The following is a 23,268-nucleotide window of genomic DNA, read 5'->3' as shown; positions in this document are numbered from 1 at the left end:
TTGGTCTGTTCAGCTGGGGTAAAAAGGGCAAAATTAGGAGAAAGCCTCCAAAGTCTCCCATCCGATCTCCCCTCCCAGGTATCCTGCTGTCAGCACTGCCTGCTCACACCACCTGTCAGTGCCCCACAGAGTAATTATTGACTTTGCCTTGGGCGGGATATTAAGCTGCAGTTATTACATTTGCCATCATGGATCTCAGGGGGGAGACCAATCTATGGCTTTTAAAGGGCATCCTCTCTTTGTCTCCCATAGCCTTCCCAATCCCATCTGATGGTGCAGGAAGTGGCTCTTGTTACTTTCCTCTTAGAGAAATGAGGGTGTGGAGAACTACCCCTCATTATAGAGAGTGAGTCTCTTTCTTGGGGTTGTACAGTTATTATGAGAAGCCAGAAATCCGGCAACTAGTCTCTGTCTTTTCCTTCCAGACCCTGCTTTGTTCTTAGGCCTCAGGCAGAGCTGTAACTAGGGCAGGGGGACCTGGGCTTTGTCCCAAGATATCTGATTTTGAGGGCTCTGGCAGCACTTCTGATCTTTACTATTCTAAAAACAATAGAATTTAGCTCCTGCTTAACAAGAATAATTAGCAGACTGGGGGTGAACTGTTTCCCTCTCTCACTGTTCCAAAGCACTACCCCTTAACTGGGGGCCTATTTCATGACCCTTACTCTGAGTATGGTCTGTGGCACTTGCTCCAGGTCTCCAGATTCCTGGTTTGGTTCTAGATCAAGAGTATCCAGGCTTCCCAACCCATTTCTCCACCTCATTCCCTGCCTTTTACAGGAAGCAGATTTTCTTTCTCTGGTGCCATTTCCAGCTTATCTTATCTGTGTGTTTAAACTTTGTAAAGGGGAAGCTGGCCACGAGCTGGTGGGAAGGAATCAAGAAAGCAGGTAGAAGCAAGGTAGGACTAATTCTCACTCTTGGCTTTGCCCCTGGCCATTTCATCAAACAAGTGCACACATACCATCACTGAGATAGGACACTTTTCATTATTGCCCCCAAACCTCTCTACTTCTAATTAAGAAACACTAGGCTTTTTGGTACCCAAACAAATAACTAACTCCAGTATCCTCTTTAATCTCTCCCCAGTTGTAGGGGTCTCTTTTGTAGGCCCAGTCTCTAGTTCTTTGGGTTTCTCCCTTACACTAACTCCTGCCTCCAAGCTTCATCCCCATACCTCATCTTTAGCACGGTCCCCTGACAGGACCACCCCCTCAGCTAAAATCCCAGCATCCCATTTCCAAGTGCACAAGCAACTCAGACCTGATTGCCTTGCCTTATTCTGTTGTCTGATGGATGGCTTCTGGAATCAGCCCCAAGTAGAAGTCTTCAGTGTTCTGGGTAAAGGTACAGAGTTTTAGCTGCTTCTTTCATCTATTTCATGCAGAAGTAAAAAGCAGGGAAGCTAGCTGTTTGAGGGCGTTTATACCAAGATAAGTCACATGGTCACAGAGAGGAAGGTCAGTAGTTGAGCTGTCTCCTCTAAACCAAGTTCTCAGGAGTATCGTCACACTTCTAGTGAGATAGACGTTATTATCCTCATTTTACAGATGATGAAACTGAGGTTAGCAGATGTTAACTGAATTAATTGAGGGCCACACAGTTAGTAAGTGTTCAAAGAAGATTTTGAATTCAGGTCTTCCTGACTCCCAAGGCTTATGTTGATCATGCTGATGGAATTATGGATCCTTCAAGTGAGGAAAATGCCCAAAGGCTCTGGAAACAAATACTCCTTTTCTCTCTTGGAACATCCTCTCAAGATGTCCCATGTGCATGTAGTATTATCCTCTTACAAATGTAGCTCTCCTATCTTTTCCCCCTTTCCCTGGTGGTTACAATTTACTGTGTCCCTACCTATGCTACCTTATCATGATTCCCTTCCAAGAACTGTAGGAGTGACTTATTCCTAACCACCCAAAAAGTTCTTGAAAATTATGGAATTATAGCTTTTGAGTATTGGGTCATGGAGGTCATCTGCCCTATGGAACAGAGAGATAGAAAAATAGACAGATAGCTTCCTCTCTTGCCAGAGGGTGGTCAATGCCTGAACCCTGACAAGCTGTGTGTCATAATTTGTTTCACCATCTCATAATGTAATCCATGGCCCAAGGACTCGCAGATTTTGACCTCATGTGACTAGGTTTGATCTCAGGGATTAACCCAAAACTTATTCCCTCTTTATTCAGTATGCCCCCTTACTTATCATTTACTCTGGGAAATCTCTGACTATAACTCATGTCTTTAGTTTTCTAAATATACATAACAAGGTCCCCAGCTCCTGTATAAGCACTCAAGGTAGTAAATGCATAGCAAGTAGAGGACAACCTTTATTTTACCCCATCTGTTAAAAAATGCAAAAGTTGCAAAAGATTTAAAGAACTCTATGTTGTTCAATTGTTCAGTCATGTCTGACTCTTTGTGACCTCGTGAAGCATAGCTATCCATTGAATTCTCTTGGCAACAATACTGGAGAAGTTTGTCATCTCTTTCTCCAATGGAACCTTTTGTTAAGCAACCAGAGGTTAAGTGATTTGTCCAGGGTCACCTAGCTAGGAAGTGTCTGAGGTCAGATTTGAACTCAGAGCTTCTGGATTCCAGGTCCATCTCTATCCACTAAACCACCTAGCTGCCTCAAACCAGCACAGAAACCTATAAATAGATATGAAAAACATATAAACACTTAGAGTAGTTCATAAGCAATAAATACAATTATCTTTCCATTGTGGTAGTCTCAGTTTTTCCACAAGAGCCCTAGAAACCATCCCACAATCACTGACACCAAAAAATGGAATTGAACTTGAGGTTGCTAGTGGGACAGCAGCCACAGGGCCCTACAGAATCTCTCCCAGACTTGTAGTGCCCCCCTGTGGTTTGAACTTCCCTAGAAGACAAAACTACTTAGGGGCAACTATAAACCCGTACTATCTTAAAAACTAATGAGAGAGGGCGACTGGGTAGCTCAGTGGATGGAGAGCTAGGCCTAGAGACAGGAAGTCCTAGGTTCAAATCTGGCCTCAGACATATCCTAGCTATGTGACCCTGGACAAGTCACTTAACCCCCATTGCCTAGTCCTTACCACTCTACTGCCTTGGAATCAATACATGGTATTGATGGTCAGGGTTTAAAAAAAACAAAACAACAAACCTAATGAGACTAGTATGAAGTAAAGTGGATGGCTTCTACTCACCTTGTTGTAGATTCAGCTTTTTATTGATTGCTGAGCTGTGGGGCCAGTGGACAATACATAGTACAGTAGATAGTGATAGACCTGAAGTCAGAAGGACCTATGTTCAAATCTGGCCTCAGATACCTCCTAGCTGTGTGATCCTAAGCAAGTCACTTAGTCCCCATTGCCTGGCCCTTACCACTCTTCTGCCTTGGAATTGATACCTAGTATCAGGCAGAAGGTAAAGATTTAAAAAGATTAGCTTGGTAGCTCATGGGACAATGTGAAGGGATGACAAGTGGCCAACCCAGTCATCTTGGGGATAGACAGTCACTAAAGCCCATCTTCCAGAAGGTGCTGAAGGATCACTCCAAAATAACAAAATAACCAGGTCCTTTTGGGGTAGCCACAGTCACCAGGACTCATTCAGGAGTTGTTTTTTGTCATCAGGAGTGTCACCCTCTTGGGGAGAGAATGGCCATCAGACATTCTAAGCAAAGACTCACCAGCCAATAAGTTTAGTAGATTGATCAGGGAATAGTCCCTGACCCCACGGTAACTGAGAAGTGGTGATTGATGTAGAACACTTTATAAGTTCAAAACATCTGATATATCTCCAAGGCGGGGGGATCTCCTTCAGCTGGTCGCTCCATTCATTAATGTAGACTGCAGCCCATCCATGCCTATCCATCTTGTGCCACCCTTGGTCTGTCACCTCCCCCCAAACCGTCCCTCATTCCCCCCTCCCATCCAAGATAGGGCCCCCTGGAGCATTCTGGTTGAGAAAGATTAGGGGGCACCACTGGTCACCCAGTCAGGAAGGGTCAAAGGCAGGATGGGAGGCATAAGCCCAGCATTCTGCCCCTGCTGCCTGGCCAGAGTAAATGCCACCCTCCCCCCAGCTTGGTAGGGCTTTCAGGGATCCAGGCATCTTCTTTTCTAGCCCTTCATTCTCTTCAGCTATTCTGGAGCTAGAGAACCTGGGTTTGTTCAGCGGGGACCCAGCTCTGCTGTTTACTCCCTCTGGGGCATGTCACTTAACTTCAGTGCCTCCAGTCTAATGAGGTTTTGGGACCAAATCCAGCTCTGGGAACCCCTCCCATTCCAAATCTGTGATTCAGAACCCAGTGTACTCTTCTAGCCTCCTTCCCCAATATTGAAACCTTGTGGATAAATGGGGATTTGTTTGTCATCAACGAGCATTTAAATTAGAAACTGTGCGCTAGGAGCAGAGATGAAAGAAGAGACCACGTTCTGTTGCCTTCCATCAAGCTTATGGAATCACTTAGCTTTAAGGAGTTCTATATAAATGCTAATGAGGATCAAGATTTAATTGGAACACTTGCCAAAAGTGCAGTCATAAGTGAAGGTTAGAAATGGGGGCTCCTGCTGCCTGACTTTCCTCCCTAGTTCATTTCTTCCTCCTCATTCATTGCCTCATCAGCCTCATTTTCCCAGGGTCTCAAAAATAAGAGCCCTCATTCTGTAGGTCTTCAGCTCATTCCTCAAGGATTAGCATGAGCTGAGATCATATAAAATGTAAAACGAAGGGATGAGGCCAAGACTGAGAAACCTGAACAACCAGGTATCTCCTGGCCACCCTGGACTTTGTCAGCTGAAAAGAGTTTACATTTCTGTAACATTTAAAAAGTTTTCAAAAAGCTTCACAAATGGCATCTCACTTGGTCCTCCCAAGTACCCTTGTAGACAGGTGCTCCTGGATTTGGGTTCTGGTTTTTAACCTCTTACCTTCTGTCTTAGAATCAATACCAAATAGTGGTTCCAAGGCAGAAGAGTGGTAAGGGCTAGTCAGTGGGGGTGAAATGACTTGCCCAGAGTCATCTATCTAGGAAGTGTCCAAGGTCAGATTTGAACCTAGGACTTTCTGTCTCTAGGCCTGGCTCTTAATCCACTGAGCCACCCAACTGCCTCCAGTAGGTGCTATTGTTAATCTCCATTTCATAGATGAAGAAACTTGAGAAAAACAAAGGTTAAACAATTTCTAGCTAGTACCTGTCTCAAGCAGAATTCCAACTCGAGTCTTCCTAATTCCAAGTCTAGCACTTTACCTACAATAGATATCACTTCACTGCCTCTAAAATAAATGATAGAGGTGAGATTTGAACCTAGGTCCTCAGAATCTCAAACCATCATGTTTTCCACTGATCTACATTACTTGTTCCTACATATGTTACTAAAGAGGGCACCCGCTTATCTCAGGCAAGGTCCAATGAAAGTCAATCGTAGCCTCAAAATTCTTTGGAAAGTTGATATCAAGAGGTCCACCGATGGGAAACTTAGTAGGAGGCATTGGATAGTAGCAGAAAGGCCCAAATGACCAGCAGCTTGTCAGGGACACTAGTGAGGGCGGATGAGACATATTAAAAAGTGAAGGGAATAGAGAGTCAGGCCTAGAATTTGGAGGTCCTGAGTTCGAATGTGGTCTCAGATACTTCCTAGTTGTTTGACCCTAGGTAACCCCAGTTGCCTGGTCCTTACTATTCTTTGGGTTCCCCAGAGAATACTTCCTCTCACCCCCATATCCTTCCCTCTTTTACCATGCAGTAACAGGAAATTACTCTTGTAGTAATTCTTAACTTCATTAATTTCCCTTCAAGAACTCTGGAGAGGAAGAAAGAGAACAATGACTTCAATGAGCTGGAACCTAGTTGTTCATCCCAAACTCTTTAAATCTTGCTTCATTTCAAAGCCCCAAGCATTCTGCTTCCTCTTCTTTGAAATCCCTTGACTCTAACATAGACTATGATAATAAGAACCTGGATACTTTAAAAAAAAATCCTAACCTTCAGTCTTTGATTCATTTCTGTGTATTAGTTCCCTGGCAGAAGAGTGCTAAGGGCTAAGCAATGGGGGTTAAGTGACTTGCCTAGGGTCACGCAGCTAGAAAGTATCTGAGGTAGGGTACAGCTAGGTGGCTCAGTGGATTGAGAGCCAGGCCCAGAGACGGGAGGTCCTGGCCTCAGACACGTCCTTAGCTGTGTGACCCTGAGCAAGTCATTTAACCCCCATTGCCTAGCCCTTACCACTCTTCTGCCTTGGAACTAACACGTAGTATTGATTCCAAGATGGAAGGTAAGGGTTTAAAAAAAAATTTTTTTTTTAAAAGAAACTGTCTGAGGTCAAATTTTAATCCAGGACCTCCTGTTCCTAGGCCTAGTTCCCTAACTCTTGATCTCCGCTGGTAGTCAGCACACATAAACCAATCAATTAAGCATTTATTAAACACCTATTTATTATGTATCAGGTGCTGGGCATACAAAACATTCTCTGCCTTCAAGGAACTCACATTCTCTCAGGGGAAACAACACAGATATAGTAAATACATGTAATGAGGGAAGGCATTTTGGCTAGAGGATTAAACATGGCTTGAGTTGAGCTTTGAAGGGATTTAGGAATTCCAAGATAGGAGGTGCATTTCAGACAAGGGGAGGTGATAGGCAGATTGGAAGGAAGGAGGCAGTGTGGTAAAATGGAAAATGTACTGGCTTGGACTCAGAGGACTTAGGTGCAAATGTCATCTTCAGTGCTTACCACCTGTTGGGCCTTGGGTCATGTTAGTTAATTTCCTTGGGTCTCAGTTTCCTCACAAGTTTTTTAATTATATATTTTTATTTATTAAAAAATTTGTTTCCAATTACATCTAACAACAAATTTCCACCTAAGTTTTCTTAAGTTATATGATCAAACTTATCTCCCTCCCTTCCCTGCCTTCCCCCTCTCAGTCCTGGTGGACAATTCAATCTGGGTTATACATGTATTATCATACAGAACATATTTCCATATTGTTCATTTTGTATGTGAATAATCTTATAAAACCAAAACCCCAAAACATAAACCCAAATAAACAAGCGAAGAATTGAATGCTTTCATCTGCATTCCGACTCTTAACAGTTCTTCCTCTGGAGGTGGATAGCATTCTTTTCCATGAGTCCTTCAGTACTGTTCTGGATCATTTTATTGCTGATAAGTAGCTAAGTCTTTCACGGTTGATCATTCCACAATATTGCTATTACTGTGTACAAGGTTTTCCTGGTTCTGCTTATTTCACTCTGCATCATTTCATATAGGTCTTTCCAACTCTTTTTGAAACCATTCTGTTCATCATTCCTTCCAGCACACTAGTATTCCATCACATCATATACCACAATTTGCTTAACTATTCTCCAGTTGATGGACATCTCCTCAACTTCCAGTTCTTTACCACTACAAAAAGAGCACCTATAAATATTTTTGTGCAAGTAGATCCTTTCCCATTTAAAAAAAAAATCTCTTTAGGATATAGCCTTAGTAGGATCCAGTAGTATTGGATCAAAGGGTATATGCATTGTTTTATAGCCCTTTGGGCATAATTCCAAATTACCCTTCAGAATGGTTGGATCACTTCCAGCAATGCATTATTATCCAATTTTGCCACATCCTCCTCCAGCATTTCTCATTTTCCTTTTGTCATATTAGCCAATTTGATACATGTGAAGTGGTACCTCAGAGTTGTTTTAATTTGAATTTCTCTAATCAACAGTGATTTAGAATATTTTTTCATATGATTATTGATAGCTTTGATTTCTTAATCTGAAAACTGCTTATTCATATCCTTTGACCATTTGTCAATTGGGGAATGACTTGTATTGTTATAAATTTGATTTAGTTATTTACATATTTGAAAAATGAGACCTTTTCAGAGAAATATTTATAAAATGTCTTTCTTCCCAGTTTGTTGTGTCCTTTCTAATCTTGGTTGCATTGGTTTTGTTTGTACAAAACTTTTTAAATTTAGTATAATTGGAATAATTCATTTTATATCTTGTTCTCTATCTCTTGGTCATAAATTCTTCCCTTCTCCATAGATCCAACAGGTAAACTATTCTTATATCACCCTTTATGTCTGATAATATACCCATTTTGATGGCATCTTGGTATAAGGTGTGAGATATGTGAAATATTGATATATACCTGATTTTTGCCATACCATTTGTCAATTTCCCAGAAGCTTTTGTCAAATATTGAGTTCTTATTCCAAAAACTGGGATCTTGGGGTTTATCAAACACTAGATTGCTGAGATCATTTACCTCTAATCTATTCCATTGATCTACCCTTCTGTTTCTTAGTCAGAACCAGATTGTTTTGATTATTACTGCTTAAGATCTGGTACTGGTAGGCCACCATCCTTCACATTTTTTTTCATTAGTTCCCTTGATATTCTTGATCTTTTGTTCTTCCAGATGAATTTTGTCATTTTTTCTAGTTCTAGAAAATATTTTTGGTAGTTTGATCGGCATAGCACTAAATAAGTAAACCATTTTAGGTAAGGTTGCCATTTTTATTATATTAGCTTGGCCTACCTATGAGCAATTAATACTTTTCTAGTTGTTTAGATCTAACTTTATTTGTGTGAAAAATGATTTATAATTGTGTTCATATAATTCCTGCATTTGTCTTGGCAAATAGATTCCCAAGTATTTTATATTGTCTAAAGTGGTTTTAAATGGAGTTTTCTCTTTCTAATTCTTGCTGTTGGACTTTGTTGGAAATATATAGAAATACTGATAATTTATGTAGATTTATTTTGTATCCTGCATCTTTGCTAAAGTTAGTAATTATTTCAACTAGTTTTTTAGTAGATTCTCTACGATTCTCTAAGTATATTATCAAATTATCTGCAGTGATAGTTTAGTTTCCTTTTTGCCTATTTTAACACCTTCAATTTCTTTTTCTTCTCTTATTGCTAACGCTAACATTTCTAATACAGTATTAAATAATACAGGTGATAATGCATCCTTGTTTCACTCCTGATCTTATTGGGAAGGCTTTTAATTTATCCCCATTGCGGATGATACTTGCTGATGGTTTTAGATAGATGCTACTTATTATTTTAAGAAAATGTCCACTTATTCCTATTCTTTCTAGTGTTTTTTTTCTTCTTTTTTTAGTGTCATACAAAACCCACTTCCATATTGGTCATTGTTTTAAGAGCACACTTATACATAACCAAAACCCCTAACTAAAACCAAAGATACACTGATGTGAAAGATGACTCCAACAGTTCTTTCTCTGGAGGGAGATAGCATTCCCCAAGATAAGTCTTTCAGGATTGTCTCTGATCATTGCATAGCTGAGAGGAGCCAAGTTTTCATAGATAATCATCATCCATTATTGCTATTATTGTATACAATGTTCTCCCAGTTCTGCTTATGTCATTCTGCATCAGTTGCTGAAGATCTTTCCAGCTTTTTCTGAATTCATCTTGCTTATCATTTCTTATAGTAAAATATTATCAACATGTACCACAATTTGTTCAGCCATTGCCCAATTGATGGACAGTCCCTCAATTTCCAATTCTTTGCCACCACAAAGAGTGCAGCTATAAATATTTTTGTACAAGTGGTTCCCTTTTTTTATTATTTCTTTGGGATACAGACCCAGTATTGGCATTATGTAAGGGGGAAAAGGGTTTTGGTGGGGTTCAATATATTAAAAGATGGTCGCCAGAGTAGTGAACTATTATCAATCCTCAATTAAGAATAATCTCAAGTCAAAATGGACTTTCAGAAGTTCAGGAAGATTCAGTCTTTAAACTCACCACATGGAATTCAAAAGAAGATGTTTAAAGTAGTCTCACCAAGGTCTCAACACTCCTTCAGAGACCAGAAGAGCTCCTTCATTAGCTGCCCTCTTCACCAGAAGCTCCCAGCTAACTGAGGACATTCTCCTTTTAAAGGGGTCACTTATGCATCACTTCCTTTGCCTCCCTACTAATTTGCATGTTCAATCACAATAGACACTTCTCATAGTACTGCCTAGGGGGCAGTCAGTTGATTCTGATTTGTCACCCACTCTAGCACATGTGGATTATGGACCTCCCAGAATTAGAGTTCTCACATTTGGTGATTAAATCTAAAGATGGGCAGTGTAGACTTAATCTAATTATCACAATTACCAGATCAAAACATATGCACAGTTTTATAGCCCTTTGGGCATAGTTTCAAATTGCCCTCCAGAATGATTGGATCAGTTCACAATTCTACCAACAATTGTTATAAAGAAGGTATCTTTGTCTACTATTATAGTTATTATGGGGTATATTAATCAGGGAAGCTGTGCCTTAGATTCCCTTGATAGCTAGTGCAGGGATACCTGAGTCCTGTCACTCAGCTGGATGTTATGATAACTGTTCCTTCTCGATAACAGCGAGGTCAGGTGGATGGGTAACCCTTTCAGGTCCCACCTGGGGTTGGATTGATTATTAATATAGGGCTCTATTAGCCTTGTATAATGTTTTCATCTGATTGTGTTGCTCCCTCCCCAAGGGTTGTGATGCAATAATCACTCAGGAAGGTACTTAATAAACTTTATCTATAGATATTAATAAGGGAAAGGAATAATCAGGAACGGATTGGGGATAGGAGATCCTGTCACTAATGGCTATGATCACTAATCCCTCAGGACTGTAGTCTGTTTCAGTAACGCTGGAGCTCTTGTTCTTCACCTCCTCTGGCTCAGCTTGGCCACAGCCAAACCAGGGAAAGCAATCTGCTTGTTTGATACAGATATCAATGATCCCTCTCAGCTTCTTATTGCCAGTTGTTTTGTCAGTTCTACAGCTTTCAGGAAATATCTCCCTTACCTCCCTCTGCTTCTTCTCCTTCCCTCTTCCCGGTTCCAACCCAGGCCCGGATACCTAAATATCTAATGATGGTTCAGATGTCTAAATATCTAGGGGGAATTCAGAGAGAACCCGAGGACCCACGGTCAGAGATCCACAGGTCAATGCTCCAAGATCAGAGATCAATGTCCAAGGCTAAGGGTTCCAGGCCAAGGGTCCAAAGCCAAGGTCCCTGTCAGATGGCTGTCAAGGTATTTATATCCTCTAGCCAACTGCCTTTCCTCTTGTCCTCATGGCATCTGGGAACATTCCGATGTCTCCAACTGTCATCACCTATCAATCAAGGTGAGACTCACAACTCCCAGAGTTTGAATATGACATAATGCATTAGTGTCCCAATTTTGTCTTTCTGGTGTTTTTTTTTAATAAGAATGGGTATTGTATTTTGTTAAAGGCTTTTTCTGCATCTATTGAGATAATCATATGATTTCTGTTAGGTTATTGATATAATCAATTATACTGATAGTTTTCCTAATATTAAACTAGCCTTATATTCCTAGTATAAATCCCACTTGGTTATAGTGAATGATCCTTGTGATATATTGCTGCTCCTTGCTAGTATTTTACTTAAGATTTTTGCTTCAATATTCATTAAGAAAATTGTTCTGTAATTTTCTTTCTCGGTTTTTGGTCTTCCTGGCTTAGGTATCAGCACCATATCTGTGTCATAAAAAGAATTTGGTAGAACTCCTTCTTTGCTTATTTTGCCAAATAATTTGTTATCATAGTTTTCTTTCTCATTTGTAAAGTGGTTTGTGAGACCCAATCCTTCATTTTATCTTCTCTCAAAGCTCAGTTAACTTCTATTCTGAAACTACCACCACTACCCTTAAATTTAGATCATATATAGAAACTGAGAAAGGAAGGAAGGACATCATTCTTGGTTACTCTCTCCACCAAGTTTATTTGTTTAATATAGGTTTTATAATTTTACATAAAGGTTAGTGGGGATCTTGATTTCATTGAATAAATAGAAACTCCTGGAAAAAGCATGTTGGGGAACTGGGCTCTCTCCAGCATCCCTGGACACCTACAAAGGCACCAGGAGGAAATGAGGCCCTGCGTATATAGAGCTACCCCCTCCTCCCAAGTCAGTAATGATCTCTAGAAATAGCATTTTTCCAAATACCAGGACACTGGACAGTTTTCTAGTTACTGTTACTGTTGTTGTTAACCAATAATTTTATTACCTATAAAGTTACTATTGTACTTATCTTTTTACCACCCCTCCCAAAAGCACCCTGCCCCCTCCCAGAAATAGTCCTAGGAAACAATGAATATTTGCCACAAGTGGAAATTTAAAAAAGATTCCTGTGAAAGCTGGCTATGACTGACCCCTTAAATCAACTTCTTTGGCTGGTCTATGCCAAGTCATTCCTAAATCTTTGGGGAAACTATATTTCCAACTGAGCCCCTCCCTGCTGATTTCCCATGTTTTACCCACTCTAGCCTATCTTTGCCCCTCTAGCTGCAGAAACTTTGTAAGTCAGCAGTGTCTTCCTTCCCAAGAGAGCCCAGCTTGCCCTCCAGTTCCCATATATTGCTCCCTCTCTGTAATCTTGACTTCATATTCTTACTTTTAAGAGTTAGACAATTCCTTCTCCTGGCCATTTCTCTTTTGGGTTTCCAACCCATTTCTGGCATTTCCCCTACCAAGACCTGCAGGTTCCATCAGTCTTGTGAACAGCCTGTGGAAGTTCTTCTGGAAGCCAGATGAAGAAAAATAGAAGACAAGGGGATCAACACAGGAGTTGAGGGTGCTGAGCAGCAACGCATACCCACGCCAAGTTGGACTCTCACTCTGGAAATAACCAACGATGTGAGATGAATGGTAAGGGCCAAAGCAGAGTAGGAAATTGAACATCGTGGCCACTGTGAGTCCTGCTACCCTTTTTCTCCTCTTCCAGCTGGCCCCCTTGCTCAGGATCCATACCATTCGACCATAGCAACAACTGGTGAGAACCAATGGGACTCCAAAGAAAACCACTGCTATCTCAAACCTGACAGGTAGTAGGAAGGCCAGCTGGTCTTCTCTGAATTCCAGGTAGCAAGACCCATTGGCATATTGGAGCTGGTAGGCATCCCCCAAATATTCAGCAACATAGACCACACTGCAGTGGGCACCCGCCAGGAGCCAACAGACCACACTGCCCAAAACAGCTTGACCAAGTCTTGGCTGAGTCTTGTACCACAGAGGGTAGGCCACCCCCAGGAATCGTTCCACACTCACAGCCGTAAGGATCAGGGAGCTGAGGTTGATGGCGGTGAAAAAGAGAAAGCCGGAGAGTGGGCATAAGATGAAGGGCAGAGGCCAGGACATGCTGCTGGCTGCCTCCACCATTCGGATGGGCAGGAAGGCTAGCAGCAGCAAGTCAGAGAGGGTCAGATTGAGTAGAAGAACATCCACGGCCAGGGGATGGCGCTTCAGTTTACCTACAAAGACAATCAGGGCTACCATGTTGAGAGGAAGGCCAATGAGGAAGACGAAGAGGTAGACAGAGAAGTAGAGCCAGTGGCTGCCAGGGAAGTAGCCTTCGACTGCAAGTTTGTCCATAGTGGTTTCTGAGGGGGAGAAAGAGAAAAGGATTCAGAGCAGAAGAGTCTGCTGTGTAGCTGATGGATGGCTTGGGTTCAAATCCTCCCTTTGACACAAGCTGTGTGACCATGGACAAATCTCCTGACCTCTCTGGACCTTGGTTTCCTCATGAATAGAAAAAAGGGAAAGTCCTTTCCAACTTTAAACCTATGCTCCTAGAGGGCCATGATCTTCTGTAGCTTCCTAGGCTCCTCATTGCCCTCCCTCCCCCTCCGTTCCCTTTACTAGCCTTGTAAACTGTCTCTATGGAAACTTCCTCTTCTCTCCTCACTCCAAGACATCAGAACAGCTGTCTTTTTCTTGGCCCCTTTTCTCATTCCCCTGACCCTTAGTCCTCAGGAGTGTCCAGGCCTGTCCTTATCCAGGGGCTCCCCAAGAACTCCCCTACTCACCTCAGCCCCAGCCTACACCTTTCCAGAATCTGAGTGTCCTCTCCCTTTGCTAGGACTGTCAGAGCAGGGAGGGCGCCTAGCTACTTATCTCTTGGGCACCATAAACACTGAGCAGTGAGGTCACTGTTCAGTGGCTACACAAGAAGTTCATTTATCTCTTAAAATAAGGGTTGGAAATATGCAAATAGGCAGTCAAATTCCAAAGCTCAAACAATATAGACCATCCTGGCCAGGGAGAAGGAGCATATCAGTGGCCTAAATGGGAATCTCCTCCAAGGGGTCATTTTAGGGGCTCAGGTCACAGGTGCTCTCACTTGTTTCTTGAAAAGGGCAGAAAACTTAAGACCATTTCACCTTTTCTCAGGAGATTGCATCCCTCTTCTCTCCCCTGTGTTAGCCAAGGCATCTTGCCCTGCCCACTTAGTTCTATCCCTTGGTGGCCATATAGGAGAAGGACATTCTTCCCCCAATGACACTCATCCTCTCCCACTTTCCAACTTGGGCACTGAGTTTACACTGTATTCATTTATTTACACATATATTCCCAAGTCTCTCCTGAGGGCATGGACTGTTGGGGTATGAGAGCCTTCTTGGGGTATTTGAGGGACTCTCATGGGAAGGAGGGATGGTACCTGTTTCTCTTGGTTCTGACGGATGGGGAAGAAGCTAAAAGGCAGACAGGTTCAACAGAAGGGAAAAACTTCCTGACATTTAGAATCGTCCAAGTGGGCTGCCTGAAAAGGTAAGGAGCTCCCCAGATCTGGAGGCTAGAAGCTTGTAGTTGGAATTTCAGAGAGGGGATGCCCACTTGGGCCCAGCCCAGACTCTATGGGTCCTCCGCAGCTCCTGTCCTGGCTCTGAATCTATATCTTCTTCTCTGTCAGTCCCCTACATTCTCCCCTTCTCACTCTCCCTTGCCACCAAGCAAAAGAGTTTCTGTCTGTGTCTCAGGTTAACAAGAAAGGCCTGGGGGAGGGGGTCACAGTCAAATGATCTCAAGGGGAAGGTTACCTCTTTCCCTGAAAGGCTCTTCTCCAGCTTGTTGGGCTCTGTCTCCTCTGTGGGCTCTTCATGATTTGAAAGGAAGCTGACGCTTGATCTCCCATGGAGCAGACAAAGAATGGCCAGCCAGTGAGTCCCCTTGAGGCTGAGCTGTAGTTCCTTCTGGCCTGGTGCCTCAGGACATGGGAGGCCCTCTTGCCTTGAGGAGATGCCCAGGACCCTCCTGACCCACAGCTTTTCTCCACAGAGGTCACTATTTCTGGGCTGCCCCACCTTGAGTACCAACTGTACCACCCCTCTTGGCAGCCCTGCTCCCCAGGTACCCTGACACCAATGGGTTGAGTACAGTGCTCCAGGCTCCCATGATCAACCCAAGCTTCCTCCATTGGCTCCCGGCATCTGGTTTCACAAAGCTGGCCACATGGGAAATATTGTAGGGTCCCAGACAGAGTAATAGAGTGAGCAGTGCCCCTCCAGCCACTCGGGCAGCTCTGAGCTTCCGACTCCGGCTCAGGCCCGAGTGGACCAGGGCCCGCAGGCAGCCCATGTAAGAGAAGGCAGTGATGGTCAAAGGAAGAAAAAAAAGTAGAAGGGAAATACTGAGATGGGCAGGGCCAGACCAGATTGGGTCCCAAGCTTCCAGACAGATGGTGGAGCCGTTGATTGGAATGGTCATTCCCAAGGAGTTTGTACGGTTGTCCTCTGGGCCTTCCTGAATTTCCAGTCCAAACACCAGCCCCAAGTGGAAAAGGAGCAGCCCCCAGATCGCCACACATACACCCCAGGAATAACGAGGCCTCCGAGCAGCTTGGTATCCCAATGGAAAAGCTGCCCCAAGGTAGCGGCCAGCACTGAGGGCAGCCAGGAAGCAACCTCCAGCATAGAGTAGTACTAAATGTGTCAAGGCAAAGACTCTGCACAGTGAAGCTGGGAGAGGCCAGGCTCCCTCTGCTAGGGCCTCAGCTGCTTTTAGGGGTAAGGAGGCAGCCAGTAGCAGGTCAGAACAGGCCAGATGGAGGATATAGACAAGGCTTGGGGTGAGGCGGAGCCGTGCATGGGACACAGCCTCACTGAGAAGGATGACATTGAGAGGAAGACCCAGTGTAAAGGCAGCAGCATAGAGAGCAAAAGATAGCTGTGGGGGGAAGTCCATGGTGCTGAGAGGCAGGAGAATGGGATCCTAGTGGCCTCACCTCCACCAGCCCTTCCTGAATGGCCTGGGGAACCAATTAGACTTTCTGGACCTCAGCTTCTGGTCTTTAAAATGAAGAGAAGAATTCACGTCTCAGGATAAAATGGGTCTGCATGATTCTAAGCCAAGCCACCACAGAAGTACAAAACAGCCTCAATCATCTCAGCTAAATGCAGTCAAAGGCATGGAAAAGCCTGAGTCAAGAGTATGTTCATCTTGGCTTCCAGTTAGAGACAAAGCCAGGCATAATCCTGGGTATAGCCCGGACCCGCTCCCAATTCAGGTTCCTGGCAGCTGGGACTTCACCTGAGCAATAAGGAGACAGAAGGTAGCTGTGAATATTCACCTGGAACTTCATCTGAAAAGAAGCTTTTGGGAGCTGATTGCTTTTCCCAGTTGATTGCCCAGAGGACAGCTAGGAAAGTGGAGGAGAGGGACCCTGGAAACAGAAGCAGAGTTGCATGGGTATATGTCTGTATGTCTGGGAAACAGTGAAAAGCCACCAGAAAAATGTGGTAGGCACAAGAGGAGGGAAACAAGATGCTGGGTGACCCAAGGGTACATCTGAGGATGTCCTGAGGAATAACAGTAGGAGGGGGAGGGGAAAGGGAATAAGATCAAATGGTGAGGGGTGAGGTGGGAAAGAAGCTGGGGCTCCAAATTGAGGAAATGTTGAGTTTAGAAGGACTGCTGAAGGGGAGCAGAAAGGAGGCACTCACCTTCTGGAAGCTCTGGGATGCCTCTGAGGAGCAGCCTTCAGGAGCTGAAGGAGGTGGCAGCAAGCTGGGCCTCAAGCCAAAAGGCAAGAGCAGAGGGAGTGGTGGTCAGGGTCATAAATCACAGGTGACCCTGCAGCCTGAGTGAGCAGCTAATGGGGCATCTCTGCTTTAAGCTAGAGGAGGGGAGGAGCAGCCTAGGTAGAGGGCTTTGGGCTTCAAGGCCCAGTGCTTTGGTTTTAGCTGGAAAGTGATAGTTAGAACTGTGGCAGGACTCCTGGGTTCTAGGTGGGCAGCAGAGTATATGGGGAAAAGCTAGGGACTAGAAGGGAAGACAAATTAATCATGTAGAAGGAAGACCTTGGGAGAGTGTTAAAGGTAGAGGCAGAGTGCCCTGTTTCTAAGAGGGAGCTAAAGTTAAAGATGATTAGGAGGTGGTCAGGGGCTGTCCATATTGGTGGAGGCCCCTACCCTCCCCCAACGTGAGTCATTCTGGCTTCTCATGCCTCAGTGGCTCTCATCTACAGCCACATCACCCAGTCAATTAGCCGTGAAGCAGGCTTATGTCAATAGCCAAGGCAGGAGATGGGATGAGAAGGCAACAACTGGTTGCTGGGGAAACTCTTGGCCCCATTAATAGTCCCTTAGGAATTGCTTTCCTCTTCTCAGATGTATCACTCCTTTCAACCTATGAACTCATTCCCTGTCTGTGTTCCATAAATTGATCCCTAATGGGGATTCTGATGTGGAAGTCCTCTTTCAAGACCCCTTTTTTCATGATGTTTTAAAATCTTGCCTTCTCCAGAAGGTGGATTAGAAAAAAGGTTGATGGGGGTAGCTAGGTGGCTTAAGAGATAGTGAACCAGGCGTAGAGAAGGGAGGTCCTGGGTTCAAATGTGACCACAGACATTTCCTAGCTATGTCACTCTGGCTTAGTCACTTAACCCCCATTGCCTAGCCCTTATTGCTCTTTTGGCTTGGGACCAATACACAGTATTTATTCTTAGTTGGAAAATAAGAGTTTGAAAAAAAAAGAAAAGAAAAAGTTTGATGGTTCAAAAAAGAAATTATATGAGAAAGTCACTGGCAGGAATCAACCTGACAATCCTCTACTTTCTCCCCACTGGCCCTCTACTTCAATATAGAATATTCCCAGATTGACTAGAGAAGAGTTTATGCTTCTAAAGTTGTAAATCACACATAATGAAGGTTTTCTCCTGAAGTGCTGAGGGCAACTGTTTGTGGAGCCAAGATGGAGGAGTAACTAGAGCAGCAGCTCCAATATTGCCACAAAACAAATACAGGAGTGAAAGAACCAACAAGGAGACAGAGTGAAACAACTTTCAAGAAAAGAAAAATCCAAAAGGTAGATAGAGACCATCTGGGGAAATGGAGTAAGACGGGAGCAAAGCCAGCAAGAGGATCTAGCAAGGAGTGAAGAGCAAGCCAAGAGCAACCCTTACCCACCCATCTACTGCCACAGGTTCTGAACTTGAGTTCCAGCTAACATTCAGACCCTGAGAGCCTGCCTGGGTAAATAACGGTTCAAGCCAACTCACACCCTTTGAAATTTAAAACCTGTGGAGAAGTCCAGAGTCCTAGTCCAGGACAATCTGGGCTGAAGGGGACCCAGAGTGAAGCCAGGAATCTCAGTCTGTGTTTGAGATGAAGGAATAATCCATGGTTTGGGGTGAGGACATAGTTCACAGGGGGAGCCCCACACACACATCTTTTTGCCCAAGCCTAAAGGCAGAGCTCTAGGACAGGGCAATCAAGGGTGTACCTGATTGAATCAAGAATTCAGTGAGACCAAAAACTTGAACCTAAGCCTAGGGCTAGAATTTGATCAGCCCCTATGGACCTGATCACATTCAGAGTGAGATCAAAAGCTTATACCTAAGCCTGAGGAAAATCTTTTAAGCTATCAGCATCTCAAGGGTCAATTGAATCAGCACAGGGAGGGGGCTCTTAGAGCTCTCAGACCTTAGACCATCTGGTAAACTAGTAACAACTCAGAAAATAAACTGAAAATAGCATCAAAGAAGGACTGAAGTTTAAGAGTCCCCAACTTCCTAGAAAACAGAGCCTACCTATAATTACATAGGGAAAATGAGCAAATAACAAAGGCACCTAACTCTAAAGAATTTTTATGAAGACAAGGAGCAAGGTACAGACACAAAAGGGGATAATGAAAGCAAAGAAAATACACACAAAGTCCAAAATAAAAATACGGATTGGACACAGAGTCTGGTAGAACCCCCCAAAAAGACTTCAAAAACCAATTAAGAGAGGCAGAGGAAAAGTGGGGACGAGAAATGAAAGTGATGCAAGGAGAAAGAAAAGCAATGCAAGAAGAAATGGGCCAACTGAAAAAGGAGAACCAAAAACTAAAAGATGAAAACCAGGTTTTAAAAATCAGAATTGACCATCTAGAAACTAATGATTCATGAGAAATCAAGAACAATAAAGCAGAATCAAAGGAATGAAAAAAAGAGGAAAATATGAAATATCTTATTGAAAAAACAGTTGTCTTTTAGAAAATAGATCTAGGAGAGACAATTTGAGAATTATTGGACTACCTGAAAGCCATGATGAAGAAAAAACCTTGGATATCCTATTACAAGAAATTATCAAAGATAACTGCCCAGAGATCCTCAAACAAGAAGATAAAAATGAAAATGCTCCAGAAAGAAATCCTCAAATGACAACTTCCAGGAATGTAATAGCCATCAAGTCAAGGAAAAAATACTTCAAGCAGCCAGAAAGAAACCATTCAAATACCATGGAACTATAATCAGGATCACATAGGACCTAGCAACTTCTATAGTAAAGGATCGAAAGGCATGGAATATGATATTCAGGAAGGCAAAAGATTTAGGTTTACAACCCAGAGTCACCTATCCAGCAAAATGGGGGGGGGGTCATTCAATAAGATAGAAGATTCCCAAGCATTCCTGAGAAATAAGCCAGACCAAAAATAAATAAATAAATAAATCTGAAGTCCAAACACAAGATACAAGAGAAGCCCAAAAAGGTAATAAGAAAGAGAAAATTTAAGGGACTCATTAAGGTCAAAATGTTTGTATGTCTACATGGAAAGAGGATTTTTGTAATTCTCAAAAATTACTCTTAGTAGTAGAGAAGATAGAAGGAATTTATGATGATATTATGTATATGTAAATGTGAGGATATGGAATGATATGCATGCATATGAATGATATGTAAAAAAGAGAGGGTTGCACTGAGAGAAAAGGAAAGGGAGAGATAGAATGGGGTAAATTATATAACATAAAGAGGTATGAAAAGTCATTACAGAGAGGGGAGGATAAGGGTGGTGATAGGTAATGCTTAAACTTTACTCTCCTTGTAACTGGCTCAGAGAGGGGAAAACGAGTATACTCAGTGGGGTACGGAATTCTGTCACTTTACAGAGAAGTAGAAGGGGAATAAGACAAGAGAAGGGGGAGGTCATTGAAGGGAGGGGGAAATGGGGGTGACAAAAAGCAAAATACTGGTGAGGAGGAACAGAGTGAAAAGGAGGAACAGGAATGGGATAATACAATGGAGGGCAATACAGTAAGGGCCAAAAATGTAAGGGGTAAAAATAAAAGGGTTGGACTAAATTTATCAGAGTGTGGTCACCAGGAATTACTCAATTCCAAATGATTTTTTAGCAATTTATTTATAAAATAGAGGGAAAGAGTGAAAGTAGAGAAATTAGAAAGAGGGCAGAAAAGTAAGAGATCTAGCTTAATGAGCTCTTAGACTATGTGCTCAAACCCTGGCTTTACTCCAGCAGGACTCCAGAAACCCCAGCTGGGCGGGGGGGGGGGGGCAGGGAAGGGGCTAGGGGGTCAATTAAATAAGGGTTTTAGCCATGAGATCTCCTCTGAAACTAGGGGCCTCTTCAGAAGCCAAGTACTTCCAGAACAAGTCAAGGAAGGGAATCAGCCTTTTTTCACTTACCCATGTGGTAGTCCTAATAGAAATAGAAAGCAGTCCTCAGCTGGCACTCTTCCAGGGTCAAGTTGAAGTTGAAAGCCCTCCTCACAGGAAGTTCTCACCACTTATAATGACCATTCCTTTCGTCACTTCCTATGCCTTCCTCCCACTTTACATGTACCAATTACAGCTAAAACTTTGCTTAGGACTGCCCAGGTTGTAGTCAGTTGATTCTGATTCATCACCCACTATCGCTCACATAGGTCACAGACCTCCTGCACTTAAGAATAAGTGGGGTGTATATGCTTCTGGTGATTAAATCTAAAAATGGGCAAGGGAGAGTTAATCCCATCTTTATGATACACAGTAATCACAATGCTGAATGTGAATGGGATGAATTCACCCATAAAACAGAGGCAGATAGCAGAGTGGATTAAAAACCAGAATCCTACTATATGTTGTTTATAGGAAACACATTTGAGGCAGGATGACACACAAATTCAAGGGTAAAAGGTTGGAGCAGTATTTATTATGCATCATCTAAAATTTAAAAAAGTAAGAGTAGCAATAATGATACCACATAAAGCAAAAGTAGAAATTGATCTGATTAAAAGAGATAAGGAAGGAAATTACATTTTGCTAAAGGATACTACTATAAACAATGAAGTAATATTATCACTAAACATTTATGCACCAAATGGTATATAGATCTAGATTTCTAAAGGAAAAATTAAAGGAGCTCAAGGAGGAAATAGATAACAAGACCATACTAGTGGGGATCTCAAGCTTCCCCTTTCAGAACTAGATAAATCAAACCAAAAAAATAAATAAGAAAGAAGTAAGGGAAGTAAATGAAATGCTAGGAAAATTAAAGTTAATAGATATCTGGAGAAAACTGAACAGGGATAAAAAGGAATATATCTTCTCAGCAGTACGTGGTACATATACAAAGACTCACCATGTACTAAGGCATAGAAATATGGCAAACAAATGTAGAAAAGCAGAAATAGCAAATGCAACTTTTTCAGATCATAATAGAATAAAAATTATAATTAACAATGGTCCATGGAAAAGCAAATTTAAAATTAATTGGAAACTAAATAATCTAATTTATTCAAAATTAGCAGGTCAAAGAACAAATCAAAGAAACAATTACTGATTTCATTGAAAAGAATGACAATGAGGAAACAACATATCAAAACCTAAGGGATACAGCCAAAGCAGTACTCTGGGGAAAATTTATATTACTGAGTGCCAATACCAACAAAATAGAGGAGATCAATGAATTGGACTTGGAACTTAAAAAATTAGAAAAAAGAACAAATTTAAAATCCCCTGTTAAAAAATAAGTTGGAAATACTAAAAATTAAAAGGAGAAATTAATAAAATTGAAAGTAAAAAATATTGAACTAATAAATAAGACTAGGAACTGGTACCTTGAAAAAAACAAATAAAATAGATAAGTACCAATCAATCTATTAAAAAAGAAGAGAATCGGGTTCCGGGTTAAGATGGCGACAGAGTAAGAAGCAGCTCTTAACCTCTCCTGACCGAAACACACAAAACTCCTCAAGGGGACATAAAAACAAGTCCAGACGAACGGAGGAACCCCACAACAGGGCACAGCGTGGAAGGTACGTGGAATCGAGACAGTTCCAGGCTAAAAAGGGCTCTCGCTCAATCGCGAGCTGAGCAACCGCCCCACCCCCACCCCCTCCACACTCATCTATAGCTCCGAACCCAGCTAAAAAGAAATAGAGCAAGTTTGGGGCACCCATCGAGTCATCGGCAGCTCCGGGACCTGTTCCTGAGAGCAGCAAGACTTAGGACCCCATTAAGTCAAGAACGCACACGAAATCTGAGCGCGCAGGAGGAGAGAGTGGACGCTGGGCGCGCGCCCGCTAAGCAGAGGCGTGGGTGGAGGCAAACACAGGCAGGAACTAAAGCCTAAGTGGGGAACCAGTGCAGACGGGTATACGACTGTGGAAGCAGCGCCCTGAGACTTGTAAAGAAACCTCCAGCAGAGGATCAAGCAAGAGGGCCCACCAGGGGGCTTGACCTTGGAAAAAACTAGAACTCAGACCTCAGGAGCCAATAGATCTCAGACAGACACAGAGAGCGAGGATAAACCTGAGAAGCTGCTGGGCTAATGATGGCTAATCAGTTACAGGAAATTCAGAAGAGAAAGAATAATAACAAAAAAAAGAAGTCTTTAACACTCGACAGCTTCTACACAGAGAAAATCCAGACAACCGAGCAAACAGAGGAGGAGAACAAACAACCATCCAGACCCTCCCCAAATAAGGAAAACTCCTCACAAGCTATGGAAGAGTTCAAATCTGAGATTCTGAGGAAAATGGAAGAGATCTGGCAAGAAAATAACAGCTTAAAAGGTAGAATCTTGCAACTGGAAAGCGAGGCTCAGAAACCAAATGAACTGATAAGCAAATTGAACACAAGAAATGACCAGATTGAAAAGGAATACCAGAAGATTATGGCCGAAAACAAGAAGATTATGGCCGAAAACCAAAAGATTATGGCCGATTACCAGAAGATTATGGCCGAAAACCAAAAGATTA

General features: G+C 42.7%; 2 protein-coding genes across 2 annotated transcripts; both read right to left on the bottom strand.

Moving 5' to 3' along the window:
- Positions 1 to 12,428: 12,428 nt before the first annotated feature.
- On the bottom strand, positions 12,429 to 13,403 carry FFAR3 (free fatty acid receptor 3). The gene has a single exon (XM_044671183.1). The coding sequence runs from the start codon at positions 13,401 to 13,403 to the stop codon at positions 12,429 to 12,431; it is 975 nt and encodes a 324-aa protein (XP_044527118.1).
- A 1,689-nt stretch (positions 13,404 to 15,092) lies between these two features.
- FFAR1 (free fatty acid receptor 1) lies at positions 15,093 to 15,992 on the bottom strand. The gene has a single exon (XM_044671227.1). It carries the CDS (start codon positions 15,990 to 15,992, stop codon positions 15,093 to 15,095), a length of 900 nt encoding a protein of 299 aa, XP_044527162.1.
- Between the last annotated feature and the right edge of the window lie 7,276 nt (positions 15,993 to 23,268).

Source organism: Gracilinanus agilis, chromosome 3 (genome assembly GCF_016433145.1).
Source record: "Gracilinanus agilis isolate LMUSP501 chromosome 3, AgileGrace, whole genome shotgun sequence".
Taxonomy (NCBI): Eukaryota; Metazoa; Chordata; class Mammalia; order Didelphimorphia; family Didelphidae; genus Gracilinanus; species Gracilinanus agilis.
Note: the sequence above shows the minus strand (reverse complement) of the source record. Positions and strands in the feature narration are given on the sequence as shown.